The 21,167-nt window shown below is 38.7% G+C and overlaps 6 protein-coding genes across 30 annotated transcripts in view; 3 read left to right on the forward strand and 3 right to left on the reverse strand.

Moving 5' to 3' along the window:
- The first annotated feature begins 61 nt into the window (after positions 1 to 61).
- On the forward strand, positions 62 to 2,964 carry LOC107269667 (SET and MYND domain-containing protein 4). Its single transcript, XM_015743789.2, has 7 exons — positions 62 to 759; positions 839 to 1,361; positions 1,447 to 1,772; positions 1,848 to 2,056; positions 2,119 to 2,243; positions 2,321 to 2,530; positions 2,600 to 2,964. The coding sequence occupies exons 1-7, from the start codon at positions 450 to 452 to the stop codon at positions 2,919 to 2,921; spliced, it is 2,025 nt and encodes a 674-aa protein (XP_015599275.1). The 5' UTR covers positions 62 to 449; the 3' UTR covers positions 2,922 to 2,964.
- On the reverse strand, positions 2,963 to 8,653 carry LOC107269679 (RNA-binding protein 1). 13 transcript variants are annotated; one of them, XR_003060244.1, is made up of 9 exons: positions 8,117 to 8,644; positions 7,707 to 7,780; positions 7,361 to 7,580; positions 7,183 to 7,275; positions 6,529 to 6,576; positions 6,332 to 6,379; positions 4,715 to 5,316; positions 3,928 to 4,014; positions 2,963 to 3,549 (listed from the first exon to the last, which is right to left on the reverse strand). XR_003060244.1 is itself a non-coding variant. In XM_025087010.1 (8 exons), the coding sequence occupies exons 1-8, from the start codon at positions 8,143 to 8,145 to the stop codon at positions 3,546 to 3,548; spliced, it is 603 nt and encodes a 200-aa protein (XP_024942778.1). In that variant the 5' UTR covers positions 8,146 to 8,640; the 3' UTR covers positions 2,963 to 3,545. The 13 variants fall into 13 exon arrangements, 12 of the variants coding, with proteins under 12 accessions (XP_024942778.1, XP_015599296.1, XP_024942777.1 ...); XM_025087010.1 differs by lacking the exon at positions 4,715 to 5,316 and having other exon boundaries at positions 8,117 to 8,640; XM_015743810.2 differs by lacking the exon at positions 4,715 to 5,316 and having other exon boundaries at positions 2,963 to 4,014; positions 8,498 to 8,648.
- Positions 8,654 to 9,214: 561 nt separating this feature from the next.
- On the reverse strand, positions 9,215 to 15,595 carry LOC107269677 (mediator of RNA polymerase II transcription subunit 18). 3 transcript variants are annotated; one of them, XM_015743803.2, is made up of 3 exons: positions 15,488 to 15,595; positions 9,811 to 10,033; positions 9,215 to 9,749 (listed from the first exon to the last, which is right to left on the reverse strand). In XM_015743803.2, the coding sequence occupies exons 1-3, from the start codon at positions 15,555 to 15,557 to the stop codon at positions 9,299 to 9,301; spliced, it is 744 nt and encodes a 247-aa protein (XP_015599289.1). In that variant the 5' UTR covers positions 15,558 to 15,595; the 3' UTR covers positions 9,215 to 9,298. The 3 variants fall into 3 exon arrangements, with proteins under 3 accessions (XP_015599289.1, XP_015599291.1, XP_024942775.1); XM_015743805.2 differs by lacking the exon at positions 15,488 to 15,595 and adding an exon at positions 10,417 to 10,614; XM_025087007.1 differs by lacking the exon at positions 15,488 to 15,595 and adding an exon at positions 10,282 to 10,402.
- LOC107269672 (pre-mRNA-splicing factor 38B) lies at positions 11,661 to 14,464 on the forward strand. Of its 4 annotated transcripts, none has more exons than XM_025086993.1 (7): positions 11,661 to 11,945; positions 12,161 to 12,250; positions 12,376 to 12,444; positions 12,836 to 12,999; positions 13,090 to 13,500; positions 13,823 to 14,065; positions 14,158 to 14,464. In XM_025086993.1, exons 1-7 carry the CDS (start codon positions 11,928 to 11,930, stop codon positions 14,222 to 14,224), a joined length of 1,062 nt encoding a protein of 353 aa, XP_024942761.1. In that variant the 5' UTR covers positions 11,661 to 11,927; the 3' UTR covers positions 14,225 to 14,464. The 4 variants fall into 4 exon arrangements, with proteins under 4 accessions (XP_024942761.1, XP_024942762.1, XP_015599280.1 ...); XM_025086994.1 differs by having other exon boundaries at positions 12,848 to 12,999; XM_015743794.2 differs by having other exon boundaries at positions 12,161 to 12,444.
- A 145-nt stretch (positions 15,596 to 15,740) lies between the features above and the next one.
- On the forward strand, positions 15,741 to 17,351 carry LOC107269657 (glycosaminoglycan xylosylkinase). The gene is made up of 5 exons (XM_025086998.1): positions 15,741 to 15,861; positions 15,926 to 16,243; positions 16,315 to 16,583; positions 16,662 to 16,888; positions 16,960 to 17,351. The coding sequence occupies exons 2-5, from the start codon at positions 16,066 to 16,068 to the stop codon at positions 17,186 to 17,188; spliced, it is 903 nt and encodes a 300-aa protein (XP_024942766.1). The 5' UTR covers positions 15,741 to 15,861; positions 15,926 to 16,065; the 3' UTR covers positions 17,189 to 17,351.
- Positions 17,352 to 17,430: 79 nt separating this feature from the next.
- LOC107269663 (protein sickie) overlaps positions 17,431 to 21,167 on the reverse strand; it is a 90,978-nt gene continuing 87,241 nt past the window's right edge. For 6 of the 8 annotated variants that reach the window (XM_015743777.2, XM_025086981.1, XM_015743774.2 and 3 more), the window contains 4 exons: positions 20,063 to 21,120; positions 19,783 to 20,000; positions 19,331 to 19,698; positions 17,431 to 19,248 (listed from right to left, as the gene is read on the reverse strand). In XM_015743777.2, coding sequence (XP_015599263.1) covers positions 19,090 to 19,248; positions 19,331 to 19,698; positions 19,783 to 20,000; positions 20,063 to 21,120 — 1,803 coding nt within the window. In that variant the 3' untranslated portion in view covers positions 17,431 to 19,089. The remainder of the gene's footprint in view (positions 19,249 to 19,330; positions 19,699 to 19,782; positions 20,001 to 20,062; positions 21,121 to 21,167) is intronic. The other 2 variants (XM_015743778.2, XM_015743776.2) reach the window with 1 other exon arrangement.

Genomic DNA, 21,167 nt, shown 5'->3' on the forward strand with positions numbered 1-21,167 from the left:
GCGTCACGACGTCGCGACGTCGTCATCCACTGGTACAGTTCTTGGGATTTTCTCTCTAACGGCGCCATTGTGTACTGCGAGACGCTTGAAATAGATGCTCAGAAATAGTTTGGGAGCGCAGTTGGTAATTTGGAAGATGCCATTGGCGTCCCGGCGCGGACGCCATGTCAAAGGAGTCTTGATACGCCGACGTCGGAAGGAGATCAGTGACTTGAGGGATTCGCCGGTTCGAGAAACGCGATTAAGGCCAAGTGATTGCTGCTCTTTCAATTTTGATTCTCTCCTTTCGGCGCCGCGACGTCGTTATGTAACGGGACGTTGCTACTAGTGCTCGAAGCTCGTGACCGGTTCTCCAGTTTTTTTCCCTCAAAGCGAAGCCAGGCGAAAAAAGGAAGGAAGCAACGAACAATAAGATATCGACGATCTTTCCGAGTCTACGCTCACTAACGATGCTCGATAACGACGTCGACGTCGAGGACGGCGAGTTCTTTCGCGCTAACTTACTCGAGGTACGTCGTGCCGTTGGTCTTCAAGACTTTAAGAAATTTTCTGCTCTGACTAACAATGGCGAACGAGTTGCTTTTCTTCTTGGATACCCAGAAGCGCGCGCTCTGCCTATTGAGGTGGAGAAGGTCGGCAGTAAAGATGCTGAAAAGACACTGAAGCTCAAAGATGTTGGAAACAAGCTCTTTGGACGTGGCGAATTTACGAAGGCACTGGAGATTTATTCCAATGCGGTTTTACTGGCTACTCGAAATGGTAGATCTGTGATAAATCATTTATAGAAGTACATTTAGTCTATCTGTATGGAGCCTGATTATGATTATCAATTTCACAGAACTTGGTGTTATCCTGGCTAATCGATCGGCAGCTCTTTATCATCTGCAACGTTACGAACTGGCCTTGTCCGACGTTGACGAAGCTGTCAAGATAGGCTACCCAGTTGAGTTGGTCTACAAATTGGAAGAACGTAGAGCCAGATGTCTTCTGGCATTGAAGAGACATTCCAACGCTGTTAAGGCCTTTAGAAGTGCTTTGAAGTCTCTGGACAATGCCAAGATCCCATTGCAGAAGAAGCAGAAGGTCGAGTCTGATATAAGGATGATGCTTGCTGTTATGGATAAGGGTAGACAATTAAATGCAGGTCTAGAGAACCTGTCGATCAACGAGACGAATGAGGATAAAAAGCTGCCAAAAATTCCTGATCGGAATCCTGTGTATCCAGCGTGCAGCAATTCCGTAGAGATAAGGGATGCCGGGGGTGCCGTTGGTCGGCACGCTGTAGCCTCTAAGGATATCTTACCTGGTGACATTCTCGTGGTAGAAAAACCTCACAGTGCGGTACTATTATCTGAATATAGGTAAAAAAAAAAGAAGTGTATTTAAAGATATTTAAGTATTTTAACATTCTTATATAAATTCAATTTCACTTAAATTATTTTCCAGGCTCAGTCATTGTCAGCTATGCTTCTCAAGGATCGTGGCTCCTATTCCAGCTGCATGTTACGCCTGCAGCTGCATCGCTTATTGCAGTCCACGTTGTCGCGATGCAGACGCGGAGGCGCATCTAATTGAATGTAACATTCTGACCACCCTGTGGCAATCGAATGCTTCGGTCACTTGTCTATTGGCCCTGAAAGCAGTGACTCAGAGGCCTTTCGCTGATCTTCTTAAGCTCCAGGAACATCTCAAAGTTAATGCGGGAAAGAGTAACGAGATCACCAAGAGTCATCCTTATAGGGGAGATCATTACGAAGCCTTTCACGGTTTAGGTAATCTTCACTAAATTAGGAAATTGCGTGGGTACCTCCTGATCATTATGAGTAAAGCACTATAAAATCTTTCAGTGACGCATGAGGATGAGAGGACGGCCGACGACCTCTTCCACAGGGCACACATGGCTGCTTGGTTACTCAGGGTTCTCAAGCGCACTTCCTACTTGCCGAAAGACGTTATCACCCCTGACGATGCTCAGCATAAATTATCTGAAATTGAAATTTTCATTGGAGGTCTTCTACTGCATAATATTCAACTTCTACAATTTAACGCGCACGAGGTTTGATTTTAATTATTCTTACCCATGGAATGAAGCTGAAGATACTTTTTTTTTTTAAATAGATTTCAGAATTACAGAGGCCAAAGTTCGAGAGGACTTTAGCCAATGCTAAAAGTATCTTTATAGGCGGAGGTGTCTATCCCACTGTAGCACTTTTCAATCACTCCTGCAATCCCGGTGTCATTCGGTAATTAATCATCATTCTTCTTCGTGAAGTCAATTGTGTCGCCTCCTTGTGGATAATTCATAAACTACAACTGTCAGGTATTTCGTGGGTACAACAATGATCATCCGTGCTGTGAGGACGATAATGTCGGGTGAGGAAATATGCGAGAATTACGGCCCGATTTTTACGACCACTCCGGAAAAGGAAAGAAAGAGAAAACTGCGATTGCAATACTGGTTCGATTGCGCCTGTGAAGCATGTACCGAACAATGGCCTCTTCTTAACGAAATAGATCCAAGAATTCTCAGGTATCTCTCATTACGGACAGTCATTATACAAGTTGGAATATCGAATAACGTGGAATATTTCTTTTTTAGGTTTAAGTGTGATACCGGTCGAGTTTGTGGTAACATCCTACCAGTAAGGACCGATTCAAATGAGTTCATGATCAACTGCTCTAAATGTACAAAAAGTACTAATATATTGAAGGGTCTAAAGGCCTTGCAAGATACTGACGCCCTCTTTAAAATAGCTTCAAGAAATCTCGAAGAGGGTAAACACGATCAAGCTCTTAAAGCGTATCTTGAAATTTTGAAACTTCTCGATGAAAATCTGGCACTTCCTATTCGTGACTATCATCTGTGTCAACAAGGCGTCAGACTGTGCTTGCTAACTATGGGTAACACTGCTACGGTTTAAGACATTAGGATAATGACGAATAAATAAAAGTAGATGTGAGATACGATACGTTACAGGTTTATTTTTAAATCTTAAATTCGTAAGAGTACAAAATAATTAATACAACGTAAAACAACTGCGTTTGCTTCTTTTGTTTTTTGTGTTGTTGCCTTCTTCAAACATTAATCACGTATCTAATTGTCCAATCGACCGGTCCTCTTCTTCGAGACCGATCGAACTGTCTTATACCGATGTGCCTAAATAAATTTTATATAATATAATGTGCATCCGTCAATGCAATTGATAAGTTTTCTCATACGCTTAGAACAGTTTTCACTGCTTTCTCTGTGTCTACAATAATAGATTTTTCTGTATCCGTATACGTGGAACGTGTTTATATATCGTATTATGTCGTGAGATGTGTTTTCCTGTGTTATGCGTGTAAAGATGTTTAACTCAGTGCTACAGCGTCAGTTTTATCCACATATGAATTGATTCGTTTTCTTTTTATTATTTCTGTCCTTCGTTTTTTTTGAATCGTGTACGTGATATTCAGTTTATATACAAATAAAACAGCTTTTCTTTCATTTTTTTTCTTCCATCCGGCACTTTAAGTCCGTCCATTTTCTCGAACACTCTTAGCACCTAACTGTAATTAAATAGAGAACAAACACGCTTTGAAATTATAGAAATTCGTCGCACTAAGTACTGATTCTAATTTATAACGTTATAGTCAATTTTGAGCTATGGATAGAAAAGAACTTCAAAAGAATCATCGTGCTTTAGGAATATATTTCATTAGTGTTACTTGATGCAATTAATGAACAAAGACGCGTAGTTATCACACTAACAAAACAAAAAAAGGGAATGACCGATTGTCAAAGGATATCTGTTATGTACAAGTAAACATTAAAATGCAAAATCACGAGACTCGAATTACTTAAGACTTTTTAGCTTCTCAATTTTTTTTTTTAAATTTAATCTCGGTCGTGCTTGTGTCACGGGAAAGTTGAGTGCAATTCAGTACCGTCTGTCGCGCGAGTCCGAACGGGAACGACGGTTTCGGCTGCGGCTACGAGACGGGGACCTTCTGCGAGGACTGCGAGAGCGTGATCTAAAAATTCCAGAGAAAGACACATATTATTTCCATTTCAGAATGAAACACGGGTCTTGTAAAGCATCGCTCTATTGCGTTTCGTACTCAATCATCGCTATAGATCATGAAACACTTGAATAGAGAAATTGACTTCAATAATCTACACACTAGGCGAATGTGCCACAATTAGCAGGAAGAGTATACAAGTATAATGAGCGATTGATAAAATGAAAAACGCAACAGGGCAAAGCGTTAAGAACACATATAGGTATGAAAATCATCGCAAGACAATTGAATCGAATTAGGACATGACTAATTCCTATTTGCCTAAGGGGATGACAAAAACTAGTTAGACACGTTAATCGATAATTAAGACAAAATGACATCTCACCAACAATGGTAAACCAAAGGAAAAAAAAAAAAAAAAAAAAAAAAAAAAAAAAAAAAAAAAAAAAGAAAAAAAGTATATAAGATTAATTTAGTAGTTAAAACAAATTTATATAAAATAATTGTTATAATTCGTCAGTGATACGGCCCAATGAATACTTCAAGTCTCAATAATAACATTGTTATGAGCATTCTGTAAACTCTGAAGAAAATGCAGTTAACGATTACACAAAAGATCCGTTCTAAATGAAAACTTAATTTCATTGGCCCGATGGACACTGACGGCTGTTGGAAAAAGATAATAAAAAATCTTTGAAAATCGGTGAAATACCAGACAACTGTGAACATGTGGTGGTTGTGATGGTAGTTGGTTGGGTTGTGGTGGGATGGTGTGTAGGTCGTGATCATTTTGCTTTGCTCGATCGAAGAGAAGTGGCGGTCGCATTGTCAGCTAAGTTAAACGTGATGGTGGACGAGTAGTAGTAGGTGGTAGTAGTAGAAGTAGCAGTAGTAGTAGTAGCAGTAGTAGTAGAAGTTGGGACGGGCGCACGGACTGACGGACGGACGAACGCGCCGATTTGTTTTTGACAGAAGTATTCGTTCGTATCGCGTTGACTCTGTTCGGTGGGTTCACGATGCTCCTAGTAGCTAGAGGTGAAGAAGGTAGCCTGAAGAAGTCATTTTGTAGGGGAACAGACGGACTGACGGACAGCTACGGACTGTCAACTGACGGACGACTTGGCTCCTACCGGTGACTGGTGGTGACTGATGGTGACTGGTTGGGAGGTTAGTGGGCAGGCAGGCAATTTTTTTTGTTCGGTTTTGATTGCTAGACTTTTTTTTCACGGTGGCTGTAGTAGTAGTAGTAGCAGTAGTAGTAGTAGTAGTAGTGGCGGGGAGATGAGCAGAGCTAGGAGCTGACGCTGGTAGAATCTGCAAACGTCAGTTTTACCAATATAACCATTATCGTTATCATACTCCTTGCCACTATTCGTTATTATAAAAATTTTCTTTTTTGCAATTTTCAATTATCTCTATTTTTCAAATCAAATTATTTTTACTTATTTTTAATATCTCTACATTGCTTATTCTTAGTTTTACATAAAATTTGGATTCCTATTTGTACTGCTCCACTCTAAGATTACTGATCAACAATTTTTGATTTAGTTTACAAATATCACTGCCTTTCACCAAAGTATCATATAACGTGCCTGTATAATCGTGCCACTGCCATTACCAATTTTACAGTTGATAGTATATAACGTCTCTCATCTCTCTGACAAACAGGTAAACATCTTGATGCATAGATCACGTTGAGAATATAAGAAACAGATAGAGAGAGAGAGAGTGAGAGAAAGAGAAAGAGAGAGAGAGAGAGGAGTCTCATGTAAGAGTAACAATTAGAATTTGAATGAGACTTGTATAACCTCGCTAATAACATAATGCTAATTCTACTACGTAAGACATTCTCTCTATGTAAATCACAAAGACGTTCACCAGACACCATTATTTCTTCACTTTTTCACTGTTATTATCGTGACCGTTGCATCTCCCGCAAATAAATTGTGTGCGAATATTCATAAATTATCGACATTCACGAAATAACACGTGATAATAAGAAGAATGATACAGTTACTGATAAAAAATAAATAAGATATAATTCCCACGTTAACTAATACTAAACCACTCTTCCGCGTATCGTCAATCACCATCTTCGCCTTTATCATTCAATGAAAACAAAAACTGCGTTCCGCGATTACAACGATTACACTTTATGATAATTCGTGAGACGCTTTCGTGATACTTCGTGCAAAGTTTGCAATGATCAAAATACAAGCGGTACGTAGGTATACCTACTTGGATTAAAGAGAATTCCGCGATGCAATGGCCCTGAAAAATGTACGAAACTACGGGGGGGAGGAATGAAGATAATAAAATGAAGAATTACCTGGAGTATCGGTTAATCGGCGACCTTCGCGGACTCCTTGATCCGGACCTACAAAAAATTAAGAAAAATGTTGTATGTCTCTCCCGTTGATAGTTTAACCAAGCGTCCCGGTATCTCCGAGTATATATGCGATTTGCTTTTGTTCTCTAGGGTGACCTGAAAACTTTGTTAAAGGGACCTGACAGAGGATACCTTACCTGGGGTAGCGACCCAGAGGTCTCCTACGCGGACTGCGCGATCTGGACCTACAAATTTTTCAGAAGACATTGTACGTGAGTTTCTCTTGAACTCTAGAGGTTTTTATAAATTCCATTATCAGATCTAAAGAAATCAAAGAAAATGGGAAAAGAGCGGGCACTAATTCATGTTACTCTCTCTCTCATTCTCGAGAGTGCTATTTCAATGGCAAGCAATCATTCGATCAGGATTCTGCAGTATGCCTAAGTTCATGCAATTCTAATGGTGAATTGTTCTTATTGACTAATAACCTGTTTTAATTGAGATATTACTGTGTATCGGAATCTTTGGCTCTCTCATAATTCTCTCGTTATGCACTATATCTTGAGTTTCCAGGTTTAACCTGATCACTAAGTATTAGTGTATATAACAGAAAAGTACTGTCCAGAAGAGCAATGAGTTCCTCCGAAGACAGTGGAACGAAAGCACATATTATAGATCTATCTGTATTACTAAAAAGATACAGTGAGTGAATATTTCATGAACCCTGTGCACCCTTCCTTGACACTCTTAGTCACAGCTTCGCTGTATACCTACTTGGCAGTGTATATAGCACCCAGCTCCAGCTCTAATGTTGCTGTAAATTGTGGAATATATATAATATAATATCTCACCTAGAGTATCTTGGGCCTGGTCTGCGACCACCACCTCCACGGCGACTTCTTCCAGAGGACATCTCAACCCTGACTCTGGTTCCACAGCAACGTCTGTAAATCAAAAAATAATTCTTCCTCTTGTAGTATTAGTTTTTTTTGTTAACACAGTCAGTTATCTCTAAAGAGTTGTACTTACGTTCCATCAAGTTCTCTTACTGCATCTTCAGCGTCCCTCGAGTCTTCAAACTCCACAAAAGCAAATCCAGGTGGGTTTCTGGCAACCCATACATTTCTCAAGGGACCATATTTGCTGAATGCACTCTCAATTTCATGCTTACTGGCACTACTGCCCAGATTACCGACGTATACTTTGCACGAAAGATCCCACTCACGGTAGCGTGACATTTTGTTCGTTGCTGCGCATAAAACATCAAAAGGTTTATTTAATTTATCGTATTCGGTTCGATGCACCACTTATAAAATGGCTGCAGGAATTTCACAGTAAGTATCCATCCGTTGTAAATTCAATACTGTAGACTCACAATTCGATATAAAGGAAGCCATACCACCCCCTTTGGCGCTATGGGTAAAATGGCGGCGGTGCGTGATGCTTGCACTGAAGGGTTGGAAAGAAAGAAAGAAGGAAAAAATGAAATAACTGTACAATTAATGGGTATTTATGCAACCAAAACTAAGTTCATAAAAACGATCGATATAACTCATTAAGACGATTTAACCGTATAAATACTCGTCAGCCGGTGAAATATCAACAAATTTAAAAAAAAAAATAAAGCAATATTGATGCGTCATATTAAGGAAAATTCTAGAAATGCGGACCTTTCCTTTAATTCTGAAAACATCGTAGCGCTGATTAACGAAACGAACGCAATGGAAATGTCCCATGGTGGTCGGTCAAAGAGTAAATGAAAAATGTTTTCGGCTAGAAGCCTACTTCGAGAGCAAAAGGAAGGGTTCCGCCATTTTGCGGTGGTGATGCGATGCCGTTGTGTGCGGCGAGGCAGGTCCCACGTCGTAAAAACAAATCACGAGGTGATCTAAAAAGGATGCACGGCAGATCCTCGTAGGTTGCGTGGACGTTACAATAGAATTCAGTCGGGTGTGATTCGATGTGTCTCGGTGATGCGATGTCTCGATGTGGTTCCGTAAACATGCAGATAATAAAGGGCGTTGCTAAGAATCCCGCCGATCGAACCGACGCCATGGAAACTTCCACGAATTTTCTTGAATTCCCGCAGCGGCTTTTCGCGTATGGATGATTTCTCGGTGCGATGCATCGAGCGTGGAACTTAGCGAGGATTGGGAGTCTGCTTACGTTGAGTGGATATCGTGTTACCCCTGATGAAAACCTCTTTTCTTCTAGCTGGTTAAACGCACGTCCGTCCCAGTACACTGCACACGTAGAAATGCCACAAAATGGTGGTGGCCGGTGATGGCGCGCACTGCGATCCTCGAGTCTTTTGCGGCCTCCTTTCGGTGCGAACGCGAAACACTAATGGTGCTACGATTTTCTTCCCTTCCCGACTCCCTACAATTTATGATTCAGGAACATATATTTTTATATTTGCAATTTGTAATACGACGAGAGTTATAGAATAATTTTGCAAAATAATTAACTTGATAAATGACTATTTATCAAACATCAATGAGAAATTGGTTTTTTGTACTTTAATACATTGAAATTGATTTATATTAAATACATAATGCATTACAGCTTATGAGATTTTACTTTCGAAAATTATGACAGAAAATTTGTATGTAGGCAAATTGTTTCTGAATCTGGAGTTCTTTTTTAATAAAAGATTTATTTTCTTGTTTAAGAGTGGAGTCTCTTTTGTATAGTATGTTTGAAAATCGATAATTTTAATTTTGGTCACGTGATACCAACATGTACATACTGCAGGTACTGTATATTAAGTGACGTCATAATACCGGCAATGGCGACGTCTCTAATTCAATCAACACAAATCTCATATCATAAATTAATATAGAAATATGGGTCATTTGGTTTTAGAGCAGAAGCCAGACTAAGTTATTTCTGTATTTAAATTTATTATATATATTCCATACAAGGTAGAATAGGATGCACAGTTGCTGATGAAGATGGAAGTAGCATTTAATGTACCAGTCTTTTATAATCAATTTTTTCAAGTTGCACTAACGGTCTTAGCTGTTCTGCAAATATTCTCATGTCTTCAGCAATTGCATCTTGCCCACTAGGTGCAAGAACACTTAGTTCTACTAAATAACTCTGAGAAATAGGTTCAACACTCTCTGGTAGTTTTCCTTGGCCCATTTTAAATATCTTGGAGACGGTAACTTTCATTCTACCTTTACGAAACATATAACCTCGCACAATATATTCAAAGTCCAATCGACAACCTAGTTCTGTTAGAAATTCTACTACAGAATTGCTTGTTGCAATGTCTATACTGCTTCTAACAATTGTAGGTCGTGACTTGTCGCCAAGTTCAGGTTGTCCAATATATCTTAGTTGCCAGGGCATATCCTGATAGTCTAGAGCACGTCTTACTCTTAAAAGAAGTGGTTGTTCTGGTGGAGGCCCTCTGTAAATGTACATATATATTATATCATTTTGGATAAAGTGTACACTTTTTGTATTCTTACCTTCTGATACTGAAACACATTTCATGGTCATGAAATGTTTCAGGACCACTGTCTACATTATCGCAAAGACCACGAAGACGGTGCAGAAGGACTTCTACTGCACTGTCTAAGACAGATCCTTGGAGAAGATACTCCTGATTCGGAATGATGTTGGATTTCAGAGCAGCACTTAAACTGTCCATTGCTGTGCTGATCGGAGCTGCCATAGTTCTGTGTTTGATATCTATAAAAATGTAAAATATATTTTTATGACAGCTGCCATAAATTATTTATTATTATATCTCATATAGAAATTTGAGCAGTTTTAAATAGTACGACTGTCTTAAAATGTTTAAAACAATAAACGCTTGTAATAATATATCATTTATATGACAATACATTCTTCATTAGTTCTAAATGTCTTTCTAATAATGTTTTATCATTCCTTTTATGCAATACTTTTATATTCACAGATAACAGAATATTATGTGCGATCGTATATTCAGATTGTCAGAGAATCCAAACTGATCTGAACAGCCAATTTACAATCTTTTCAGATGCTCGGCTATATCGCCACTTGACAGCAATTGTCAATGTAAATTTCAATCAGGGCTGCATTATGTTCACCTCTTTCCCTTCTTTTGCAATTGGCCACCTCGTCTGATTATGTTTAATTAATTATTATACATATACATTAAATGTTTATGTTCATATTCACGAAGTTTCCCTAAAAGTGAACAGTCACATTAATACGTTGTATAGATTGTGTACAGAGATCAGAAGGGACAGAGATGAGTGGGGAGATGCACAACGCTCCGGTTTTAGGCGATACCAAAAGCATGGCGCTAAATCGTAGCGGCGAGTCCGAGAGTAGGATTTCGTGATCATCGCCTCTGTCGATGTTACAGATTTCGCGTAGCCGCGCGGGTCATGATCATTGTTCCAGCCGATATTGCAGTCAGCGAAAATGAATGGATTGTTCGGTGGTGGGGAAAAAGTTGCCGCCCCTCACAAACCGTTCTTGACAAACAGGCAGGGCAGCAAGGTCTTCAGTCCAACCGAACCCTAAACATTGGTATGGACGTAATGCGCAAACAAATGTGTATATTCAAATAAATTTGAAAGTTATAAAAAATGCATAGAAATATTGGTTTTCACTCTTTACCTTTTATCATGCCGAAAATGAACATTAAAAAATGAATGGCGAAATTCGTTGGGAAATGAAACGACCGAGAACAGTTCAAAGAGAAATTTTGAAATATCATAGATAAATATCTATAATAAATTTAATTTAGTATTACACGAGCATCGTAGCTGAGTCAATAACCTGTCAAGATATAACGCTGCTGGCTGCAAAACCGGAGCGTTGTGCATCTCCCCACTCATCTCTGCCTAAGACCGTAGCGTTGTGCATCTCCCTACTCATCTATATGTAGGTAGCGAGATTGCAACTATTCACCGTTTCACCGTAATTCTGTATCATAAATAATATTGAACGGTCGATGGAAGATGTACGAATGATATGCTTTCATTGAAAACATTCTGTTAAAACCAACCCATTATGTTGTGTCAATCTGTACTTTTTAACTTGAACCCTTAAATGAGATCAATTTCCAAGGTTGATCAGGTAGGAGATTCATATCTATCGATGGATTTTCATGGATTATGAATTCATGGATTATTTTTAAATTATTGAAACAATATAAAATGGAAAAAATTAAATATATTATTCTGAGAAATCTTCATATTTTGCACTGGGTTATATGAATATTATTTGTGACGGCATAGTGTTATGCATCGATTCGGTGGAGTCCCGCAGTTCCGGAAGGAGCTGCAAGCCATACATCGGTGGCAAGAAACCGGAAGTTCGCACTGAGCAACGCTTGCGCACAATGATTCTGTTTTTCTATTACGTTGACATCAGTTATCCATGATGCAGTGCCTGTAGTAACGTTAAGATATAAGTTTTGCTTGTTCCTAAAGCAAGCGATCTGGATGCTTCACGAAATCGAAACAACGTTACTACTGTGGTCGTTTTGATTTCTTCGACATTGTGTTGAAGTAATTCGGGAACTGGATACTTGGTTAAACTGTTAGTGGCGACTCCTCTTTGAGGCAGGACAACATGCAAGTTCAAGATGCAGACGGTAACGATGGTAGGTAACCGCAAAACTAATCTTAACTACACTTGTTAGTGAAATGTTGATGCTTGACTCTTAGGGAATTGCAAAATTAATGTAATGGTGTAGTTAGTTCAGTATAATAAGTACTGTTTGATGCATCGGTTTATTGATAACCTAAACGCACAGAAAACGAAGGAAGTATTGAGTGTTGTTTTTCAATTATGTCAATTACATTGTTTCTTTCTTAGGCTCGCCCTGGAACAACTCGAGCGGCTGCGAGGAGGAACGTAGGCCAAATCAGAAGGAGGGCAAGAAATCAAATGTGTTGCCATTATGGGGTAACGAAAGGACTATGAACTTAAATCCACTGATTCTTACAAATATACAGTCCTCTCACTACTTTAAAGTGAATTTGTATGAATTGAAGACGTATCATGAAGTTATTGATGAAATTTACTATAAGGTGTCACATTTGGAACCTTGGGAGAAAGGCAGCCGGAAGACTGCGGGTCAAACTGGCATGTGTGGAGGCGTGAGTATGTTTTTTAACACGTTCTTAATGATACGAACACAACTTATTCTTAAGATAAGAATTTGTTATTATATTGAGTAGACTTATTTTCAAGAGACTTATTTATAAAGAGCATGGTTGAAGTTAATATCTTGAAAATAGGTCTATAATTTACAAGAGATTTCTAAAGAATTAAATAAAAGTGAATAGATACGATAATGGGGTATAAAAATTCTAACGCATCATGCATTTCTTTATGATTAAAATCATATTATTTCTTTCGATTTCTCTTAGTATCACAGTGACATCCATTTACCATTACAGTTAATTATTACAGAGTAGCATGTTGTTGGTCAATATCTTATACTGTAATGCGAATGTGATTAACTGACTTAAGGGGGTGTAAATTTAGCGGTTCATGCAGGTACGTGGTGTCGGTGCAGGAGGAATAGTATCAACAGCATACTGTCTCCTCTACAAATTATTCACTCTAAGACTAACCAGAAAGCAATTAAATGGTCTTATCAATCATCCGGATTCTCCGTATATAAGAGCTCTGGGCTTCATGTATATCAGGTAATGTAAACTTATACACAATTAATCTACTCATATCAGTACACTCTAAAAGCTTGACTATAATTTTCTAAATTTATTTTTTATAAATAGATACACACAACCACCAGCTGATTTATTTAGTTGGTACGACGAGTATTTAGAAGATGAGGAAGAGTTAGATGTAAAAGCAGGAGGTGGACAGACAATGAAAATGGGTGATATATTAAAACAGTTCCTTACCAAACTTGAATGGTTTTCCACGCTATTTCCCCGAATACCAGTGCCAATTCAAAAGGATCTAGAACATCGATTAGGCGAAAGGTTTCCACAGCAAACAGCAAACGCACGGAATGCAAAGCCTCAAATTACATTAAATAATCATGGAAAGTACAGTAACACCAACGCGAACACCGGTAGAAAAGACAATGGCAATGTGGCTGTACGCAATCAACAACCGCGACACATCCCGGACAGTGAGGCTCAATGGGGTGAGGCTGAGAGAGCGAGCCATTGGCGAGCCAGGTGCGTCCACGTGGTATGAATACAATCACGTTACTAATAAATATCGTCAACTAATTAATCTGTCAAATCATTAGGGATAGGCGCCAAGAGACATATACCCCCACTACAATACCCAAAGTGATTCTCGGTTTGTTTTTATAAGGGGTTCATACTTCTCGTTAGGGTGATCTGTACTAGTATTCAATTGCGTAGTACATAGATCACTCTCACGTAGTGGTCAAATAGATACCGCTTTTATTTGTTTAATATCATTTGATATTCACGCCTTACTGATCAACGATATTTATCACTGGATACTTCCTTGCTGAACGTGACATTTCAGGTCTGATGAGGATCGCAAAGACAAATATAGAGAACGTGACCGGGAACGAGACCGAAACAGGGATCGTGAGAGGGATAGACCTCGTGATCGAGAACGAGAGCGAGATCGGGATAGACACGCACGAAGATCAACTAGTAGAGACAGAAGCCGTAGACAAAGAGAATATAGAAGTAGGAGTAAAGAACGATCACACAGGGACAGGAGTAAAGATCACCATCGCGATCGAGAAAGGTATCGGGACAGGTAATTATTTATGGATAATTAATATTTACTAATTACATTCGTTGTTATTGGAATAACTTCCTAATAGAGGACTGTTTGTTTCTTCTCTTCAGAAGAGGTTCACCGTACGATTATGCTAGTGAGTTGGCACGGGAGAAGGAAAGGCAACGAAGAGATTGACATCCCGTGCAATTATGAACTTTAATATAAATTTGTTTGTACAAGTATAACGATTGCATCAATGAAACAAAGAGAAAAACGACAATTTAGAACCGAGCCATTCTACACGACTGCATTCTAAGAGAGATACTTTCACTGGGGTGTGAAGTATTAGCCTAAAGTTAAATTTACGATATCCACAATGTAGTTTACATGTTTTTATAAAATAAAATCGCAATGGAAACATTGACTCTTTTATTATTTACGTGACGGAAAATTCTGTAACTGGTTAACGAGAGTTTTGGTATTGTGTATTGAGAATTGAGATTTAACTAATCGTCATTTACATGTACCACAAGAGAAGTATTGTCTACCGAATAAAATGGATCTATCATTAACTAGTTGCAGATTTTCTTTTCTAATTTCTGTGAATTACTGAATGTAATGAATTAATACAACAGATTAGATAAGTATCTTTATACAGTTAGAAATGTGCACAGTTCAAACTTCCACATTTGCAGATATACATATGATAGATACATACATATAATCAATTTCAAATACCTCATGTAATAAGACGCGTAAATTCACAGTCGCTCCAAATGAACGGAAATAGGTACAGAGAAATAGGGCCAATGCGCAAGAGGTAAAAATGGCGGCGATAAGCAGTCGCTAGAGAGAACAGGTAGTCGAATGAATTTTTATTTTGTGCAAAATGAAGTTACCGTGGACCTCCAGATGACAATGAATCCCTGGCCAATTAAAAAGAGGTGAATCGATTAAATTCACATTCGAAAATTATCAATTTCTAAACAATTAATTTCTATTTGAAACTACAATCGTCCAGGGTCAGCCTCTTATATTTGTATATCGGTAACCTATACAAGGCAAGACTTTTTCGGGTCAAACTTAGGATATTTGATACCAAACGAAGACCATAGATAACATAGTTTTTGTCTGCCGCAATTTCCTTAAGATTTCGTATTTAGTTGGGAATTTAAAAAATAACCTATCCGACTTATTTACAAGTTAGAATATATGCATAAATCCGCGTCAATAACGAAGAGATAACAGGGCCGCTCATAATAAAAAATATCGGTTATCCTAATATGGATCATGCCTCTACTGCATAATAAATGTAGTTGAAAATATCTCCAATACAGTATTTGCTGTGGATGGAATACAAATATATTTCAGATTAGGTGTATATAACCAACTAACTTTAAATAGACTTATGTAAACTAGCAATTTTGGCATAATAATTTCAAAAAATGATTTACTTACAGATGATTGGCCGACGGTGCGCATTTATCGCCCTAGGTGGGATTTTGATTCTTGTTCTAACAGTGAACATCTATTTCATTCGGATGATCGTTGAAGATTCACCGCAAAAGGCATATCCGAAGAATCCACCGATATCCGAAACAAAACTGACCAAGAATCGCGAGCCTCGTCCTGATTATAAACAAAACGAAAAAGCAGTAGTGGAAACAGTGACTCGTGTTATGGAAGAAAGAATCAAAATAGAAATGCATACATTACCTTCTAAATATTTTAAACAAAATTCAAGCTATGCAATTCTAGTAGATGGACTTTTACAAGAATTAAAAATAATACCTAACCAGAATAAGGACATATGGAGCATCCCAAATAATAATGTTAGATTAATTCATTTGTATGTCACTTATTTACATGGAATAAGTACACTTATTTTAATTATAGTACTTTGATTATTACAGTGGCCTGATGCTCATCAATTAATACCCGCAGTTGCACCTGAGTTAGGAACTATACTAAATGGCTTGAGGAATGCCAATATTGTTAAAGCTGACAACGAACCACTTGGTACCCAATTAAAACTCATGCTCACTTTAGAACATGGAATCAGGGCATTATTCAAACCACAGTGGTATTCAAGGGATTCTGTGATTCGTGGACCAGTTTATTATGGGAAAGACAGACACAATGCTGAAATTGTTGCTTTCCATTTATCATCTTTACTTGGATTGAGAAGAGTGCCATTAGCAGTTGCAAGGAAAGGTATATCTAGTTTCGTGTGATAATTTCAGTAAGATTTACTAATATTCTAACTAATGATACTTTTATTTTAGTTAATCTCAGGACTGAGATACGTTCGAATGCTACACCTCAATTATATTCTACAATGTATCAAGAAGGAAACAATAGTTGTCTTTATGGTATATGCAGTTATTGTTCTCCTGCAGATCCTGTATGTGGAACAGGAGAAATATTAGAGGGTGCTTTAATTTTATGGTTGCCATCACACTTCAAGTTATCAAAACATCGTCATCCTTGGCAAAGAACATATAAGCTTGACAAGCTCGCTATGTGGGAGACAGACTTTAATTATTGCAAAAAGGTTTGTTTTCAACAAATCAAATTTGTTAATTGTTCAAGTTCTTAGAACAAGTATAGTGATCAATTTTGTGCCATTTAGGTAAAGAAAACAAAGACTTATGCACCTCACTTATCGAGTCGCTTACTGGGTCTGGTGGATACAGCGATATTTGATTTTCTTATGGACAATGGTGATCGTCATCATTATGAAATAATACAGAATGATTTACATAATCCTGCTGTTCTTCTCATTGATAATGGGAAGAGTCTTGGGAATCCTGACGTTGATCACTTTGATATTCTAGCACCACTTTATCAGTGCTGCATGTCAGTATTACTTTTTGTTGTATGATGCTAATGATAAATTTAATAATTTTGTAAAATTTCTATTTACGTAGGATACATAAGACTACCTGGAATCGACTGAAGCTATTAAGTGGTGGTTCTCTGAGCAGTTCATTAAGAAAATTTTCAGAATATGAATCCAACATGGCAAATGTTCCTCCATTAATTACAGAAGCACACCTAAACGCGATGGACAGAAGATTGCTGACTATTTACGCGGTGGTCGAGTACTGTCTCAAGCAAAATAAATACGCTTCTAATGTGATCCTTGACCATAGATAAAAAAACCTTCCAATAGATGACACGCTACAAATGATCCACCTTATACAACTTATTAGACGTACATTTATAGTGAGTTTTCTATGGTTTAAACACTGCCTTAAAAATATCCATCGTGTGCAATTGAAGTATGGCTGTAATAAAAGTTTAATGTTCCATGTAAAAACAGTCCTAAAGTATCTTTGTGCAGTATTCCCATAACATTCGCTGGATGGAGTAAGAGAAATATAAACAGGTAATACCAATTTGCATTTGCAGAATTTAATATTTTTATTTTATGGACACAATAATTATCTTTATTTGAGTAGAGTTCGGGTGCAGCGCCGTACAGCGTATAAATACGGTACAAACGTAAAAAACCTTTAAATGTGACTGTATAATCGTTAAATTTCATACACGTTAAGGTTATTACTTCACGTGCATTCATCCACGCGCCAGACGTATTACTGCCAGTCAATTACATACGTACAAATAATATAAAGTCCCTGTAAAAGTCATAAGTCAGGACGACATTAATGCAATTGGGCAGAATCGTTATAAAGCTGCACCAACAAATGACATCACAGTTACCTTACATTCTCGTTTACACAATTTTCTCCCAAAATCCGACTGTAAGACTCACCTTTCTAATTCCATCGAGCAATATATTTACAATATTATATGACCAGAATTACTCATGTGTCTTAGGCTAGTCTTGCAACTCTTACTCGTCCTCGTTACAATATATATAAAATTCAGCGTCATTATCATCTTTTTTTCTTCTTCTCCCGATATATATTATTATATTAACATTCTTTTAATTAAATAGAAGTTTTATAGCAAGTTGTATGTATAAATAGACTATTTTTGCACACGTTCATCAGTGTCCGCCTCGAACTGCGCTGTACACACTCAAGCGGGTCCAATAATAAATTGTTAATTAGAAATTTGATAGTCTCTGTTCGGACGTAATAATCAAAAGAGAAAAAAAAGAAGAAAAAAAATGAGTAAAACATTTATATGCACAGGTTCGACGCGTCTATTGAATTGACATATGCAGCTAGCAGTTCGAAGCCGTCATTTTTCATCTTGTTACGTCCTATAATACTGTATACATTGTTATTAATTTAATATCGTTCGTCTTTCGATTTTTAAAGAGCGGCTTATAAAATCCCGCTGAAAATACGTAATTGCAATCGTAATTGTTATTTTAATATACGAACGCTGACAAATGCTTCTTGTAAAATAGAATCGCACCTCTGTTGTTACGGCAGCGTAGCTTTATTGCATTGCATGGACGATTATTCGTAGACTTATCGAGAGACACGTATCTATGGCTTATTTGTCGTTTGCTAGTCGCTTAATTGTTTAATCAATTAATTACATATCACACCGACGTGTCCAGGCGCTTGTGTATCGTAAAAGTATAGTAGGTAGGCCTTCATTAGGCATACTCCACGGGGAAATAAATGGAAGCTTACCTGGACATAATTTTGTTGGCGAATGGCTCAATAACGTTTTTTCTTTTTAATTCTCTTATTATCTCTCGCGATTCTCGAAGACGACGAAATATGAATACATAAAAATATAAATAAAGACACGTTGTCGATAAAAAAGATCTGTTACGTGCAAATCGGAAGTTACTTTGTCGTTTCTTTGCATTTCTTTTTTTCTTTCGTCTTTAATTCGCTGAAAAACTAGGCCTAGCCGGCTGATCATCCCTCAAACAATACAGCCACTATCGACGCTGTCTATTATCTTATTATGCTCTATCCACACGAATCGTACGAAATTCGGCGTTCCGATCATTAATCTGTTTGAAGATGATACGCTTTATAAAATGCATACGGTCTTTAACGTGTTTTAGGCATTTGCGGATTGTATCGTTGAATTATGTACAAAAAAATGGAGATTGGATATTTCACTTAGAGGGCAGATTCGACGCCTCTTGAAGAGGAAGTTGATGAGCTCAGATCTTCAGAGTGTCTGGTGTGCGACGAGTCCAAGGAAGTGACCGAGTCGCTGTCATTGCTATGAGGACTGGAATAGTTGGCAGCTTCCTGTAGTCTCATAAGCATATTCAGCTGTAAATAAAAGAAGAAACTCGTTGAACTATATTTTATGACATGTTAAGAATACATTCTGATTTTAAGTAATTAAACTCACCAGAGGATCTCCTTCTGTGTCGCTGTGTGCGCTGCCAAGTGACTTCACGCTTGACGCCCCGACGCCTGAACTATGACCAGATGTGACTACGTCGTATCCAACGTCTTCGGGTCTTAGACGAAGCAGGGCGTCGCTACCGCCATGGACGGCATGAGTGGATATCCAAGGATAGCTGGACGTTATGAACTGAGCTGGATCTTCCCAGGATGACTCGCTGTTTCCATTACCACTAACTCGTCTTCCATAAAGTGTCAGACCCTCTCTGACAGCTTCCACGAGGTATGGGATAACCGAGTAATTCCAGAGATCCGTAAACCATACCTGTGACCCTGCTACCTCCATCGGACAGGAGAGGAATAACCTGGGACCTAGTAGAATATTCATTATTGACATTATCATTGAGACGACTGCACTTATCGAGCTCCTCTCAGGTTTGAGAGCACTTGACCAACCTATCGTAACGTCGCTGCTGCTGTGAGTCTCTAGGAACTTATTGAGATGCAGCCAGACTCGCGGAATCCATTCGACCACTGCAGCCATTTCCGCGTTCCTGGCGCCTCCAGATTCACGCAGCTCATGCTCCAGAAGTTTACGTCGTAGATATCTACCCAGGAATCCTTTGACAGGTTCCATATGATTTGCGCATAGGACCCACCTATTAAGAAAATAACTTAGATTAATGTGGCATATATATAACAATAATAATATTTACAAATAATTAGTTAAATATACCTAAAGTTATGATGTAACTGTAGATTCGTCGTGCTGCAGGTAGCTTGACTCATGGTGCCAATGATTGCAGGACAGGAGCTGTGTCTCGTACCAAGTAGACCACTGAATAGTTCACCAAGTGATGCCGCATGCTGAAGATTCTCCAGTATAATAACGCGTGGAAGTTCATCAGCAGCATTAGAATCGCATCGTTCAGCAATATGTGCCAAATATTGTCTCAGCTCTTTGCTGGATTTATGATCAACGTTAAAGGTAGCAACAGCAGCTGCATCCTTAGTATCCGTATCAGCGTCCACAAGTGCGTGTGCTAATTTACCAGCAAGATAACTCTTGCCAGTACCACTAGGCCCACACAGTATCACTCGCCTATGTTCTGTCAGCAGGGACACCAGTCTCTGGACAATTGACCTAGGAATGAGGGTGTCCACCGCCAGCCAGGAATATCCGGATAGCACCAGGTAAATGGTCTTCACGTGACCCACCAGATATCCACAGGGAAGTAGTTCAGGATGCTGTGAGTCTGTCGTGCATCGTGACGCTTCTCCAAGATGATAGGCGGCCACGCATTCGACGCCAAGTCCAAGATTGGTAACAGGATCCACCCTGGATACGTATTCCTTGAAGCATCTTCGAACAGTCGAGTCCAAGGCATCCCAACTGGTCTTGTTAGATATGCAAACACTGGCAATGACGCAGTGAGCCGGGTCACTAGCTCCATCTGGATTTCCTGACATGTTAAAGTTGAAGGTCTTCTCGCTACCAAGATACACGGCTACGCTTATACGTTTTCCATCAGTATCCTGCTCCATGTGCGGTTCATTAGTAGTGGCAGCTGTTGACGGCACCACAGGATGTTCCGGGACATTTAAATCCTCCAGTTGATCGGCTGCAGAGGTATTATCGCCGTTAGACAGTGCAGCCACGCTCGAGGCAACTTCGGTCATGCTAAATCGACGTTCTGGATCGCTTGGCAAAGACGACTGCGAGGAAGTTAAGGATTTCGATGTTACCAGGCGCTGCAGTCGCTCGTTATTTTGCTTCAGGTTCAGCATCTCGTTCTGTTGAGAATATAAAAATATATATAAATTTAAAAATAGCACCTGAG

The sequence above is a fragment of the Cephus cinctus genome, unplaced genomic scaffold (assembly GCF_000341935.2).
Source record: "Cephus cinctus unplaced genomic scaffold, Ccin1 Ccin1_scaffold0689, whole genome shotgun sequence".
NCBI classification, from domain to species: Eukaryota; Metazoa; Arthropoda; class Insecta; order Hymenoptera; family Cephidae; genus Cephus; species Cephus cinctus.

Bases quoted from the DNA above. Each gene is read 5' to 3' on its own strand.
- LOC107269667 (XM_015743789.2), top strand. From the start codon at position 450: ATGCTCGATAACGACGTCGACGTCGAGGACGGCGAGTTCTTTCGCGCT. The intron at 760-838 runs GTAGATCTGTGA...TCAATTTCACAG, and splicing joins TTTACTGGCTACTCGAAATG to AACTTGGTGTTATCCTGGCT. The intron at 2,531-2,599 runs GTATCTCTCATT...TTTCTTTTTTAG, and splicing joins ATAGATCCAAGAATTCTCAG to GTTTAAGTGTGATACCGGTC.
- LOC107269672 (XM_015743794.2), top strand. From the start codon at position 11,915: ATGCAAGTTCAAGATGCAGACGGTAACGATG. The intron at 13,000-13,089 runs GTAATGTAAACT...TTTTATAAATAG, and splicing joins CTGGGCTTCATGTATATCAG to ATACACACAACCACCAGCTG. The intron at 13,501-13,822 runs GTGCGTCCACGT...GTGACATTTCAG, and splicing joins GCGAGCCATTGGCGAGCCAG to GTCTGATGAGGATCGCAAAG.
- LOC107269657 (XM_025086998.1), top strand. From the start codon at position 16,066: ATGCTCACTTTAGAACATGGAATCAGGGCATTATTCAAACCACAGTGG. The intron at 16,584-16,661 runs GTTTGTTTTCAA...TGTGCCATTTAG, and splicing joins ACTTTAATTATTGCAAAAAG to GTAAAGAAAACAAAGACTTA. The intron at 16,889-16,959 runs GTCAGTATTACT...CTATTTACGTAG, and splicing joins CCACTTTATCAGTGCTGCAT to GATACATAAGACTACCTGGA.
- LOC107269679 (XM_025087009.1), bottom strand. From the start codon at position 8,145: ATGGCGGAACCCTTCCTTTTGCTCTCGAA. The intron at 7,781-8,116 runs GTAGGCTTCTAG...CCAACCCTTCAG, and splicing joins CCCTTCCTTTTGCTCTCGAA to TGCAAGCATCACGCACCGCC. The intron at 7,581-7,706 runs GTGAGTCTACAG...TTTTATGCGCAG, and splicing joins GGCTTCCTTTATATCGAATT to CAACGAACAAAATGTCACGC.
- LOC107269677 (XM_015743803.2), bottom strand. From the start codon at position 15,557: ATGTTCACTGTTAGAACAAGAATCAAAATCCCACCTAGGGCGATAAAT. The intron at 10,034-15,487 runs GTAAGTAAATCA...ACATTTTTATAG, and splicing joins GCACCGTCGGCCAATCATCT to ATATCAAACACAGAACTATG. The intron at 9,750-9,810 runs GTAAGAATACAA...GTACATTTACAG, and splicing joins ATGTGTTTCAGTATCAGAAG to AGGGCCTCCACCAGAACAAC.